General features: G+C 46.1%; 2 protein-coding genes across 17 annotated transcripts in view; one reads left to right on the forward strand and one right to left on the reverse strand.

Moving 5' to 3' along the window:
• The first annotated feature begins 591 nt into the window (after positions 1-591).
• On the forward strand, positions 592-8,035 carry LOC6591200 (integrin alpha-PS3). Of its 2 annotated transcripts, none has more exons than XM_026985771.1 (8): positions 592-800; positions 4,443-5,427; positions 5,532-5,634; positions 5,699-6,283; positions 6,348-6,477; positions 6,537-6,899; positions 6,962-7,850; positions 7,916-8,035. In XM_026985771.1, the coding sequence occupies exons 1-8, from the start codon at positions 607-609 to the stop codon at positions 8,018-8,020; spliced, it is 3,354 nt and encodes a 1,117-aa protein (XP_026841572.1). In that variant the 5' UTR covers positions 592-606; the 3' UTR covers positions 8,021-8,035. The 2 variants fall into 2 exon arrangements, with proteins under 2 accessions (XP_026841572.1, XP_026841573.1); XM_026985772.1 differs by lacking the exon at positions 592-800 and adding an exon at positions 3,516-3,712.
• Positions 8,036-9,916: 1,881 nt separating this feature from the next.
• LOC6591251 (transient receptor potential cation channel trpm) overlaps positions 9,917-13,840 on the reverse strand; it is a 39,974-nt gene continuing 36,050 nt past the window's right edge. For 14 of the 15 annotated variants that reach the window (XM_026985760.1, XM_026985758.1, XM_026985767.1 and 11 more), the window contains 7 exons: positions 13,264-13,496; positions 12,725-13,000; positions 12,276-12,660; positions 11,882-12,091; positions 11,501-11,638; positions 11,086-11,243; positions 9,917-11,012 (listed from right to left, as the gene is read on the reverse strand). In XM_026985760.1, coding sequence (XP_026841561.1) covers positions 9,930-11,012; positions 11,086-11,243; positions 11,501-11,638; positions 11,882-12,091; positions 12,276-12,660; positions 12,725-13,000; positions 13,264-13,496 — 2,483 coding nt within the window. In that variant the 3' untranslated portion in view covers positions 9,917-9,929. Of the gene's footprint in view, positions 11,013-11,085; positions 11,244-11,500; positions 11,639-11,881; positions 12,092-12,275; positions 12,661-12,724; positions 13,001-13,263; positions 13,497-13,840 lie in introns of those variants that run through there. The other variant, XM_026985769.1, reaches the window with a different exon arrangement.

A 13,840-nucleotide genomic window follows, 5' to 3' on the forward strand; every position in this document is an offset into this window, starting at 1 on the left:
CAGCACGAGCGCAATTCATTCGGTTCGGAGTCGTCGGGGAGTGAAAAGACGTACAAAGTTCGGTTGCACGCATGATCTCGTCTTAGTTTGTATTTAGCGTTGCGGCAGCGATTACGGAAATAAAACATATTTGTGCAGATAATATAAACCAGTAATTATTAAAGCTTACAACTTGGCACGACCTCAGCGACAGATATCACATCACACCAGTTTCCCTCGTTTCAATCTCTCAAGCATGCAGAAGTAGATACATATGTATCTATCTGAGAGCGGACCGAAAGAAAGCGCGAGACTTCGCCGGGCTTTATTTAATAAATATAAATTCGCGAGAACGCTAACATAAGCGAACGTCAATGCGAATATAAAGTGCCCGAGTGTGTGCGTAGAGAGCGTCAATTAAATTCAATAAATCATAAATAAATGTGTACTAAATCCTGCTTTTCGAGTGGCTTGTGTCACTGTGACTGAGCGAATCTGTTTAAAACTGTGATTTAATGGCATGTCGGAGCTCGCAGAGCGCGAAATAAATTAAAGAGAAATTACGAATGAGCATAATTTAATTTTTAATGAATTTCGATGAAATTTCAATCACTAACTTCAACTAAAATGGATATCTGCCGTCTCTGGATACTCGTGTCGCTGTCCCTGCAGTTGCATCTGCTGCCAGGCCTACTGGTTGATGCCTTTAACTTTTCGCCGCGTGCAAACCTAGTGTTAGGCGCCCCCCAACATTTGCGTTTTCACTTGAACCAAACGCGCAGCTCCTACTTTGGATACACCCTGGTGATACGTCCAACCAGGTGAGTTGCATAGAGGCAGGGGAGTGAAATGTTTGTACATATGTAAATAATTCGACAAACACCCCGGCCCAGTGTGAATATATACCATGCACACATTTCGATAACTGGCATACGTTCCCTTCCGTTCGGTTGATTTGCTTAAAGACAACCAATTCTTTTCAATTCCGTACTTTGAGTCACCACCTTTGTCAATATTTTAAGACTTGTGGCACATGGAAACAAAAGTTGAGACCTGTACACATATGTACACATACATATGTACTGTACGAGTAAATAGTTTGGAGGTGTTAAAGATGGGATTGACAAAATTAGAAAAGTTCTGGTAGAGCCACTTTTATTTGTTTTCAGCTTGACGAGTAGCGTGCTAAAACCGCAATCGTAAATGGCTCCATGGCGGCAAGTGGATATCTTTTCCCCGCCATCAATCTCGACTGGGCAGCTGCATAAACATGCCCCAGCAACTAATAATACAAGTAGAGTAGGAAAGTCTCAGCCCCTCTCAAACCACTCAAAAACAATATCACTTCAGACAGCAATATCTAAAAATAACAACAAAAAACTGGCTTCAATTGCCATCAGTTTCAATTGCCACAGATCCGAGATCAAGTCTCGGCTTCGGCGACGATCCACACAACTGACAAACTCCAACACTTTTCTATGTGTTTTTGGGCGACCTACATACTTTGTAGGTATGTACATAGGTACTTCGAATCATATGATATGTAGACCTGATGGCGGCGACTTTTGCTCAGAAATGACATCACACACCTCAGAGGACGGCTCAAATCAGAAAGTTTTAAGCACAAGTAATACGAGATACGAGATACTCTTCTTTTATGGGTTCGTTCTCATTCTAAACATTATTGAAGAGAATTATCAATGTGTGGTCAAATCCACCCACATGCAAAAGTATTTATGTTAATTGAAGAAAGATTAATGATTGATTCATATCTTTAGAATTGCATTTTCATTGGCTTAGAATCAAACAGAGATTTGTTAATCTCGTTAGAAGCTGTACCATATTACACCATTTACCATTGCCACAAAAAACCTGTGAGGCTACTTGGTACAATTTCTTCAACCGTTCCCGAGTTCCCTAGTTTTTTTTTATTGCTGGTACTTTACCAGGTACAAATTACTGCTGCCATCATGGAGTACTCTAGCCTAATTATATACGGAAATTGCGCGTAAAATCACGGCAAGCTGCAATTTATTTCACATCAATTGAAGTTGACCAAAATTAAAAACTAATGTTCGTTTCTATTGCTTCCTGGAGAGCAGCGGGGTACCGAGTATAAACATATTACCATTTCCACGGACTGTGGTCACTCGAGTCCGAACTGGCAAAAAACTGCACGGGGAAATGAGTGTCGCCATGCAACCAATACAGGCTGCATGAGTCACACAAGTTTCCAATCAGAATCCGAGTAATGGGGGTACTACGGCGTCGGCGAACGCAACAGCTGCATTCTGTATTGCAGCGGCGCCTCATCCATCCCCATGCCCATGCCTAAGTTCCTCCTCCCCTCCCACACCGACTTGACACCACACAAATATTTTTAGCCGCTTTTCTCCTGGTCATTAAACCCGATTCCGAAAAAACCAACAAACCAAAATCGCTGCAGCAGGGTAGCGGGGTAGCTTTTGTTCTTGAACATTTGTTGGCCGCTGCTCCTGAACTCATGTCGCTGACGATGGAGCGAAGATTTGTGTGGTCCCAACGTGGCTTGTTGCCCATTCAAATAAACAGTTCATTGTTTAAACAAAGCGAGCATCTTCGGTGCACTTACAAGGGCCAGGCATGGGATCGGGGTAGGGTATGCGTGTGAGACAGTCTACATGGTATGACTCACTCTTGGGGAACAACGGAACAAGAAGTTCCGCTCAGCACATATCGCACATCCAGACTTCTTCGTTGAAACAAAAACAAAACTGGGCTGGCTGTTTTCATTCCCTTTCCTTTTCCTCAGCATTAAGACATTTTGGAGCCGGTAGCCCGGTGCCATATGCCTGTGTCTCGCAACCGGTGTTGTCACATTAGCTACTTTGTTATAATGTTGGCGAGCATAATCGTATCTACATATGTACATATGTATGTATACCCTAGGGACCATTGGGCATCGTCATTGGCGCTGACTAATCCGAGGAGTTTTTTCAGCTTACAAAACTAGGAAAAACACAGATATTGGATATCTTAATAGTTCGTATCAATTAAATCCGGCATGAATCAGGCGTGAGGCTGTTCGAAAACTACCCACCCACTTGTGTAATGATTGCAATGAATCTGTTTCGCTAAAATCACTAATATTGTGTCTAAAAATTGACAAAGATACTCCTCGAAGCAGTAGCTCTCCCGCGAACCGATTTCGAAATCTGGATGAGCGACAACGGTAAAGTGAGTAATCAGTGAGAGGAAAGAGAGAGGTTTGGTTCTCTCTCAGCAACGGCACAAACTGGCCCAGTCGGGCTCTCTACACCTCGCGTTCGCGTTTGCGCTCGCGCTCTCATTGAGGTAGTCGTCGGGTGGTCGGGTCGGGTACTTGATTATTCAACTTTCATCTTTCATTCGATGCGGACGCGGTTCTCCACGTCATTCAGTGCTAGTGCTAAGACAGCGTGATAGTGATAGTACACCTAAAATCGAAGTTGTCTAGTTTTAACCAGTATATTTAAACAATATTTCGAAAAGGCTTATACAAGTTACCTACAAGTGCGGATATGGCGCTGCAAGGTCACTTGTCGATCCTGACTCGGGATGTATTGCTGCTGTTCTGCTGTCTCGCGGGCAGCGTAGGGGCCTTTAACTTATCCCCTCGTCCGAATAGGCAGATAAACGATCCACAGTTCGCCACCGCTTTGCCCAAAGTGCGTGCGTCATATTTTGGTTATACCATGAGCCTGCGACCGAATGGGTAAGTGGGCGGGGAAGACTCTGGAAGCTCTGAAACTCCGCGACTTTGGAGCTGCTGGGTGCGGGCAGCGACAGCGAGAGGACCGTCCGTTAGAGTAAACAGGTTGTGCATTGCGTTCGGATGATTCACGCTGGCGGCAATCGAACTCCGAAATAGTAGCAGTAGTAAAAGTGAATGAAATTGTTGAGAGGAGAGGTTCAGCGACAAAGAAGCACAGTTCAGTGCAAAACGTTGAAGACCGTGTGCAAACGATGAAGTCATACTCTCGATATCAATTATCTACACATAACGAGGAGGTGACTGCTCTGCCTTGCCCCCACTGGGTGGGTGTATGAGTCTGGAGCGGTGGCAGCGGGTAGAGCTGGAAACTATGCAAATATTCGCTCTGTCGCACGTTCGTACCTTTGTCGGATGTACTATGTCAAATTTTTGGCATCAAAACTCGTTCTTTTCAAGCTAAACAAATAGTCAATGCCAATTTGTTATCAACCAACATTGCCAGCTCCGTTTTCTGCGCTTTACGATAAGATTGCCTGCTGCCACAGTCAAACGCCGCTAAGTTAAAAGCGCTAGTGATTGCCCGCAGAAACCGCACCCGATGGGCAGTCTCATATGCTATCTCGTTTTCCACTTGAGAGAAATTTATACGGAAAAATCGACTAATGAATGATACATAGACAATAACTGCCTCCAAAGTCTGACTAATTCGATTCCCCTTGTCTCGTTTCAGTGTCATTGTAGGAGCCCCGCGCGCCCAGTCGTCCCTGGAGTCACAGCGCCAGATCAATGAGACCGGCGCCATTTACAGGTGCTCCTTGAGTACCGGCTCCTGCAACCCATATGTCCTCGATCCCAATGGAAACCGAGACGCTCCGTTCAGCGAGTACACCTACGACTCGGAGCGAAAGGACTTCCAGTGGCTGGGTGGCTCGATGGACGGCGGCACTAGCGACGCGGACAAGCTTCTGGTTTGCGCCCCGCGATTTTATGCTCCCAGCACAAAGGATTACCATATGCATGGAGTTTGCTACTGGGTGAAAAACACCCTGGCTGGCAGTCCGGAGCACGTCAATCGGATTTCCCCGTTGCGGCTAAAGACGGATCAGGTGGTGCAGGAGAACAACGAAATCAACTTCTACTACATACTCGGCGAGCTGGGACTGAGTGCTCATGTTTCGGACGACAACAGCAAATTTCTAATTGGTGCCCCGGGCATATATACCTGGAAGGGATCGGTGATACTCTATGGGCGAGTGGACCCTGCAGAAAACCCAAGCGTCAGCCGGCGCGACACGAGCAGCGCTTTGCGCCGAAAGACTCGGGAAAGCGACTCCAATGACTACACACCCGACAACTTTGTCCCGGAAATTCCCAAGCCACAGAACTGGGGTCAACAGGATGACTCCTACTTTGGCTATTCTGTGGCCTCTGGTTACTTTGACAGCACGAACCTAACCACTCTGCTGTACGTGGCCACCGCTCCGCAGGCCAACAGACAATCCGGCGAGGCATATATATTCGATGTTCTGGGCAAGACCATAAAGAAATTCCACGTGTTCCGTGGAGAGCAGTTTGGGGAGTACTTCGGCTATTCGGTCCTCGCCGAGGATCTCAACGGCGATGGAAGGACGGATGTGGTGATTTCAGCCCCCCAACACTCCCAGGAAGACTCGCACGACAACGGTGCCATCTATGTTTTTATCAACAAGGGCTTTGTGAGTATGAGTATGGCTTCGTGAGCCCCGCCTCGTTAGGGCACCGTAATAACGTGACTAACCTAATATAACCCAACCAATAACCAAAATGCTATCGATTGCAGTTCAATTTTGAGTCGAAACTGCTGCGATCGCCCATTGCCAGCAAGGCACGCTTCGGGACTACGCTGACCCGCCTGGGAGACATTAATCACGATGGCTACAATGGTTAGTAGTTGTCCTTTCATCTATTTCGGACTGGCTTAATTAGCTCGTTTCCGCTTTTGAACAGATATCGCTGTCGGGGCGCCGTTTGCGGGAAATGGATCGGTTTTCATCTACCTGGGTAGCGAGCACGGTCTGCGGAGCCAGCCCAGTCAGCGGCTGGATGCGCCTTCGGGCAAACCTTCAAAGTATGGAGAACATATGTTTGGCCACGGCCTCTCCCGTGGGTCCGACATCGACGGCAATGGATTTAATGACTTTGCAATCGGAGCTCCAAATGCTGAGGCCGTGTATTTGTATCGTGCCTATCCCGTTGTCAGGTTAAAAGCTACTGTAAAATCACAGTCGCGTGAAATCAAGCCGGAGCAGGACAAGGTGGCAATCACAGCCTGCTACGGAATAACCACAACGGCCACAGCGCCGGCAGTCCAGAAGCAGGAGATGACCATACGCATCGTCATCGATTCACAGTTGAAACGGGCCAAGTTTACTCAGACTCAAAGCCATGAAATGAGCTTCACAGTCGACGCAGGACTGACTGAGCAGTGCAGAGTCTTTGAGTGCGTTGTGCGCTACAGCGAGAAGGACATATTCACACCCATCGAACTGGAGATGCAATACGAACTAACAAAGAAAGTCCCTGATTCTGAGGGTGAGATCAAAGCTTTTAAAATGGTACAGTGTCATTATTATTAAAATTTCCCAAAATTTTGAAGATTTCTGCGAGACCTGTGTCGCTGTTGATCCCGCAGAGCCGAAGGTCTACACTGAGAAGATCATATTCAGCACGGGTTGCGCAACTGATATTTGTATTGCAGACTTACAACTGAAAAGCAAGGATGTGAGGTAACCCCGATCAGTTTCCATTTAGTTTGGTAATATTCTAACAGATTCTTATTTTATAGCCCTACCTACACCTTGGGGAGTGGCAATACTCTCCGCTTGAACTACGAGATCACCAACAACGGAGAGACCGCCTATCTGCCACAATTCAATGTGACGAGCGTGCCCCACTTGAGCTTTGCTCAGATACCGGGCAATTGCCGGGTTAGCGACACTGGAATGGTCTGCGATCTGAACCGGGGGCGACCGCTGGCCAAGGGAGATAGGGATGGCATTACTATTAGCTTCGATGTAAGCTCTCTGAGTGGGTTAGCACTTATAATAAACGCCGAGGTGTTCAGTACGGGATATGAAAAGAATCCCATGGACAACAGGCAGACCAATGTGATCAGCCTGAGGGAGTACACCGAGATAGACGCCACTGGGTAAGGAACGTGTGGCCTGTACAGGCAAAGAATTAACATAAGTTTCTATTGTCTTTTGACAGGGGCCAAATAAATGGCCAAATTGACTTGGAACACTACAAAAACTCCGCGGAAATAATCAACAATTACGAGATTAAGAGCAATGGCCCCAGTATTATCGACGACTTGACATTGTCCTTTCATATACCTATAGCGTATAAAATTGCTGGATCAACTGCCATCATACCCATCATCAACATGACCACATTGAAGATGCAGGCTACCTACGATGCTCAGCTGCTGGGTATAGAGCTGTTCGATCAGAACAACACCATGCTCATCCTAGATCCAATAGAAATTTCCTCCACGCGCGGCATCCAGAGTACGGAGCGAACGGTGATTAGACAGAATGGACAGGGATACGATATTACCACTAGTGGTCATATACACCAGTCTTGGCAAGAGCTGGACTCTGATATGGTGGCTACCGCTTCCATGACGCGCAAGCGGCGTGATCTCAAAGCGGTGACTGCCAACCGCGAGCAGTACGCTCGCATCTCAAACGCCAAAGCGCACGACCTGCTCAGCGAGGACTTTAAGGGCAAGTTGCCGGTGAATCGCACAATTGTATTTAACTGCAGGGATCCAGACATGACGATCTGCATCCGAGCCGAGATGCGTGTCTACAACTTTAGAGCGGATAAGCCTGTCAACCTGAATGTTCGTTACTCTGTTGACCTCAATGAAGTCAATGCCATTTTATTGGATCCATGGGAGTACTTTGTCATCCTGACCGATCTGGACTTGTTGAAGAAGGGAGACCTGTCCGGCAGCTCGTATTCCATCAATCGGAAGATTGAGCCAAATGTGATATCCAAACATCTGCAGTCACGCCTGCCCATCTGGATCATAATTGTATCCATTATCGGTGGCTTGCTTTTGCTCTCAGCGATAAGCTATGCCCTCTATAAGGTGTGTATCCCATTGTAAATAATGTTTAAGGCCCTAACTCACAGCTTTGTTTCGTCCTATTTTAGTTCGGGTTCTTCAATCGAGCCAAAAAGGAAGAACTGAATAGACTGGTGAAGCAGAGCCCCGACGAACCCGAGGCTGAGAACCTAAATTGCGACGGTAATAACTAACTTTATTCAAGAGTTTGGCCGAAAACAAGCTGCAAATTTCAGCAGATACCAAATCCTAATATTATTACTTGAAGACGCCATTACAAATTGTATGTTTACTAAGTATGTGTGTTCTACATGCATTTAAAAAGAAAGCGAAATCGATTTACGATAGTCCTCACAATTTATATGAAAGGGTGCAACTTTTAAACCGCGAAAGCATTGAATGTTCTTGTTGGTTTGACTTCCTAGTGGTCTACGATAAGTGCCTTGCAATTTATATTTTAACGACAACTATTTTATATAAAAAAGTGCCTCGTGTGCAACACAGACTTGATTGCCATTTGTTGTAAATATTTATTAAACATTTGTAATAATACATTTTTTGAATAGTTTTACTAGTTCTAAGTAACGTTACAAGGCGACGTAAAAGACTTTATTAATGTGTAAACAACTGTAAAACCGAAACTAGATTATTTTGCGCACAATACAGCTTTTGTATAAACTCTTATAGTATTATGTTAGAAGAAGTATTAAATAAAAATTCATTTTATATTACATGACAAAAAGATGGCTCGTAACAGACGGAACTGATTGATTTGACTTGTGTGTGTTATTTAAGTGCGCAGGTAGAATATCTAAATTTCCACACAATTTCCACATGTAGCAATTAAGAAAAGTGATTTTTATATTGAAAGAAGACGAAGTTTTTAAAAGCGTTTCGTGAGCGCACTAGAAATAATAGACAGTTTATGTTGATTTATGTGGCGTTGTGGTCGAAAACAGCCGGAACAGAACTTCGACAAGTTGGGACTTCTTCCTTAAAAATGCTTAGTGTTATAAGTGTATTTTAAGTTGATATATAATAACTAGAATCAGTAGTTCTTCAATCAAATGCACAGCTATATTAATTAATTACATATCTCTTAAGACTAATTATAGTTTTCGCACAATGTGGCCCAACATTAAAAGTTTTGCGATAATTTAAAGCAACATTTATTTGATATACACAGAGACATCTAAAGCAGCCGAAAAAGGCAGTTCTATATACACAGAATACACACAGTTATTTCTTACGAACAAGTAAAATGGACTAACTAACTGGTAACCTTGCAGAACGCACACAATAAGATAATTCTGGCAGCCACATACCTATGCTAATACATATGTATATAAAAACTTTGATTTCGTAGTGAAAATTGTAGTTGGGATCGTACTAATGGGTTCAAGGTGCTCACAGAAATACTATTAAGTACATTATGTTGAATTGAGTTTTACATTTTGTTAAGGTAAGTGTAAATATCTACATAAATATATGCTTGGTTAGGAGAAGTTCGTGGCTGGTAAAGTAGTGAAGTTGCTCAAGATATGTATGTGTGTTTACGTGAAAATTGCATATGTACGAGTAACACTGACTAAGCCTAAGCATTTGTAGGAGTGTTGAATATGTATTACCACTAATTTTAGCAATTGGTGGCATTTCGAAAGTATCTACAGATGTCTTCTGTTAAGGTGAAAGATATATTTCCACACAGAAATGCGTCCTTTTAATATTGATTGATATCCATGTTTTCGCATGTACCAAGTATGCATATGTATATATTATGTATCAACAATGAAATCTTCTAGTTAAATACTTTTATAAAAATACAGACAATTTGTGAACTATGTATTGTCAAAATTATTAATTCGCATCTAATTTCCAGCTCCCTCGAAAGTCTCAATCTTCCATCCATTCTATGCCTCCATCAGTGCTAGTTTTTCAGCGGCTTTAGCTTATCACCGAGCTCCGATGATTAGTATTTTTATAGAGCCGTGCTAGTCAGGCTAGCTTAAACAACAAGTAACAGTATATGATGACTATACAACACATATTCCAGCTTCCAACCTCAATTGGACTATTCAGAAATGGTCTTCACCTTCAATTTTTCTAACACATTGTCTCGTTATACGGCGGGTCCTTTTCAGATTCAGTGCTGCTTTTTATGTTGGATGACAGCTTGGCGATCTCATCTTGCACCAGATGCGTGCTAATCTGCGGTATGGAGAGAGCCGGGTTGCTGTTTTTCGCCGAGGACGTAGTGGACAGGCCTTCGCCCTCGCGGGACCCCTCTGTGCTGGAGCTGCTTTCCTTGAGTACGTTCATTCCCAGCTTGCTCGTATGAGACTGAGGCTTTAGCGAGGAAATCAGTTTGACCCTGGCCTGGGCAACAGTTGCTGCATCTATGCCCGATTCTGGTGTGGCCATAGCCTCTGCAGTAATTTGCGCTTGCTGTGGCTTGCCCTTGTCGAGGCTAAACTGTTTCTTCAGCAGCATCGGGCGTGTTGGTACAGCTGGCGGTGCCTGCATCGTCACTGGCGCCGAGCATTGGACTCCGAGCTCTGGACTCTGCAGCGAACTAGAGCTCTCGTCGCGTAGCTGCCTTCCATCGGCCGCGCCAATGGAAGTCGTGCGAATGGGCTGGTAACGAGCGGCAGTTCCGCCAGCAGCACCAACGCTTATGGAAATTCCCGTCGCCGAATGCGAGTCGCAGGCATCCAAAGAGGGCTCCGCAGTAAGTGAGGGCGTGTCCACGTTATAGGAGCCGGTGAGCGAGGTGTTCGTCTCGTTGGAACTCTGCTTGATGAAGCGATACGGATGGGCAGAATAGTCTGTTTCAGTACTGGAGTTCTTCTGCAGACTTTCGCTCGATTTCTTAAACAGGCGTCCGCTGCTTTCGAAGGGTGGATTGAGGAAGTCGCTTGTGGCTCTCGAGGGAACCAGAGGTGACGGATATGCCTGCTGCTCCATTGAGGAGTTGCGCTGCCAGGGGCGCTCGTTTTTGAGCTGAAACCCACTTGAGACTGCCCCCATGGCACTGCAGCTACCAGCTCCACTTGTATCGCTGCTGTCTCCGCCTCCTCCGCCGCCCCCCATGAGATCAACCTCAGCTGAGGGCTTCGAAGGCGACAGCTCCACGGCAGTCTCTCGACGTAGTGGATAGCGATGGCTGTAGTCCACGGATATGACGCTCTGTTCAGGAATATCGAGAATATTACGAATTGGACAAGTTTTATCATGGATATGCTTTTTGAATGAGAGATACCTCAAAGGCCTCGGCGCTGGCATCGATGGATCCACGTGCCTCGAACAGGCCCTCTAGTATTCTGTAATCGTTCTCCTCACACTCCTTCAAATGCTTCTTCTCTTGTAATGCCGCGGCTTCTGCGCGCGACATTTCCGTCTTGGGGCGATCCAATGAAGCTATCAGAAGAAAATGATACATTTTATAGTAAAAGTTTGGAACGGCAGACCTGCTCGACTGACAGGTGCTGCTTTGAAGGCGGCTAAAGCAAGGCAATGAAACGGTAGTGAGCAATCACCCGGTTAGTTTGTCACACATTTCTCACGGATATACATATTGGTTTCTCTTGGACTCTGGTTACGGCTACGTTACGGAAAAGTGGTAATGGGAAATCAAATTGTGACCTTGTGCGCCCCAGGCTCTGCACGAAGCTTACCTTTGTTACTCTGCAGGGAGACCGTTGGCGAGGCAATCATGTGGCAGACGCTCTCCAGCTCATCAGTGATCGACGTGTACTCGCTGTGCAGTTTCAGCAAGATATTTCTTGAGGGTTTCGCATGCAATACTGATTTACCTAAAGTTCGGAGTTCGTGGTTAGGTTGAGAATGCGTAAGAGATAAAATGGGTGCGAGAGATAGTGCAGCACAATAGTGCTGGTAATGCAAATTTACGGGGCCAAATCGTTTTGCTGGATTGGTTGGATCGTGGTTGGGTTATGATGGGCTTATTGGGAGGGCATGAGGGTTAGTAGCCAGAATTTAGAGCGCAAGTCTGTGGCCGGGTGCGAAAGTGTATCGTTTCTCGCCTCAATACATACCCGGATGTGTGCTGCCTGCAGCCGCTGGCGGCGCGTCCTTGTCACTGTCAGGCTCGGACTGAGTCAGGCTCATCTGGCGACGCGACAGCATTGTCAGCTGGTTAAGGCTAATGTGCGATCGATTTATGTCCGCGCCGGCCAGCGAATAGGTTTCCGAGTTGCGGCGGCAGAGCGAGACTGTGCGCTGGCGCAGCGCTCGATGCCTGGCAGCTGTATGCGATTAGAAGTATACTTTTATAGAGGGTCGCTACTGCGCTACAGAATTACAGTACAGAGAATTACAGTACAGAGCAGTAGAGGAGAACAGATCAACGCAACATAACACAACACAAAGAGTGAACGATAGCAAATGCAATCGGGGAAGCAGTTGATTAGTGGCCGGCTATGAAATTACCCTCAAAGTTGATGTCCGGTGCCGCATCATCGGAGTTGTCGCCCCCGACGAGCGTCTGGTCGTCATCGTTGGTGCCTAGAGGTGTCAAGGTGTCCTTACTCTCCGTGCTGGCCCCCGTGTCCTGGCGCACAGTAACATATGGAGTGCGCTTCACCGTCTCACAGGTAGAGGGACGCTGCGATAACGGCAGATAGATATCCGAGTCTGCCTCCGACTGCATCGATGCCTTCCGCACGACCTGCTCGTTGAGGGCCTCCCGCGACTTGACCACTTCATCCGGCTCCTCCGGCAAGGGCACCACCTCAAAGTGGGTGCCTTCGTCGAGGATGTAGGCGTCTGGACGCACCTCCGTTAGAGAGCGATTGAAGCGGCGTCGGTTGGTCACCTAGTTCGATAAATTCGAAGCGGGTTAACTGAGGACTGAGAAAACATAAATAACTAAAACGAACCTGCAAGGAATTGACATTCAGGCCGGCACCTAGAACAAGCGGCACTGCAGCGCCTCCACCCCCGCCCCCTCCATTTCCTGAGCTTCCACCGCCGCCATCGGTATCCGACATTGAAATGGTGCGAATGCGATGGATTTCAGCTGGAATGTTTATCGCGGAGCCGCGCATGTCATCCGTACCTACCGTGTGTGTAGACATGAAGCGATGTATGACCGCCAGGTGCGACAGTATCTGTTCGGACGACTCCTCCATCTTCCGCAAACGAAATTCAATGTTCTATAAAGTGAAAGAATACAAACAATACAGCGGAGTGAGGAAAGCTTCCGTCAAAGGCGTGCACCAGCTGCAGCATGAGGAGCAGCACAATGAACGTTCCGAATGGACATGGCCATGGACATTTTCAATTCCATTCGTGCCAATACCCATGTCAATGCGGGGAACAGAAATCGTATTAGATATTTGAATAAAGATTCAAACCAAAGATTAGGATGCTCTGAACTAGGGTGCGGAGGGTAGGGGTGTAGGAGATGGAGACGCACCTGCACCGTAGCTGTTTGTATGTTCTCCTTTTGATTGATGTCCTCGATTTTCTGGGACATGGTCTCGACCCGGTCCGTTGTGTTCTTCACCCGCTCGTCGGTGGACTGATTCAATATTATTTCCTGTTCGTGGAAAAAACCCTCCACGCATTCCTCCTCAAAGTCGTACAGTCGTTCCAAGTCATCCTTCTCCAGGAACAGTTTGAGACCATTGTCCCGCTGCACCTCCAATCCTGTGGGACAGGACAGTCGATAAGGAGGACATGTGAGTCGCAGAGAACAAATTGAAATTCAGGAAAGCGATACAATGGACAACAGTAACAGCAGCACCGGGGGAAATGCACAATAGAATATTAATTCACGAAAAGTGTATGTACATTGTGTACATCATAACCCAATTATACGTTGTTATTGTTGTTATTGTTGTTTTGTACGAGTATTGTATGTTCCATAAATGATTTTATACAATGGAAGTGCGTATACGAGCAAGTAATATGGTTAGACACCGAGTTAGAGACACAGCGACGTTGAGTGTTAGAGCAGGCACGCCGGGGAGAGAAGTTAGATATTGTACAAT

The sequence above is a fragment of the Drosophila persimilis genome, unplaced genomic scaffold, assembly GCF_003286085.1.
Source record: "Drosophila persimilis strain 14011-0111.01,24,50 unplaced genomic scaffold, DperRS2 tig00000002-arrow-pilon, whole genome shotgun sequence".
NCBI classification, from domain to species: Eukaryota; Metazoa; Arthropoda; class Insecta; order Diptera; family Drosophilidae; genus Drosophila; species Drosophila persimilis.

Excerpts from the sequence above, each read along its gene's own strand:
- LOC6591200 (XM_026985771.1), top strand. The coding sequence starts at position 607 with ATGGATATCTGCCGTCTCTGGATACTCGTGTCGCTGTCCCTGCAGTTG. Across the intron at positions 6,900-6,961 it reads ACCGAGATAGACGCCACTGG|GGGCCAAATAAATGGCCAAA; the intron begins GTAAGGAACGTG and ends GTCTTTTGACAG. Across the intron at positions 7,851-7,915 it reads TAAGCTATGCCCTCTATAAG|TTCGGGTTCTTCAATCGAGC; the intron begins GTGTGTATCCCA and ends GTCCTATTTTAG.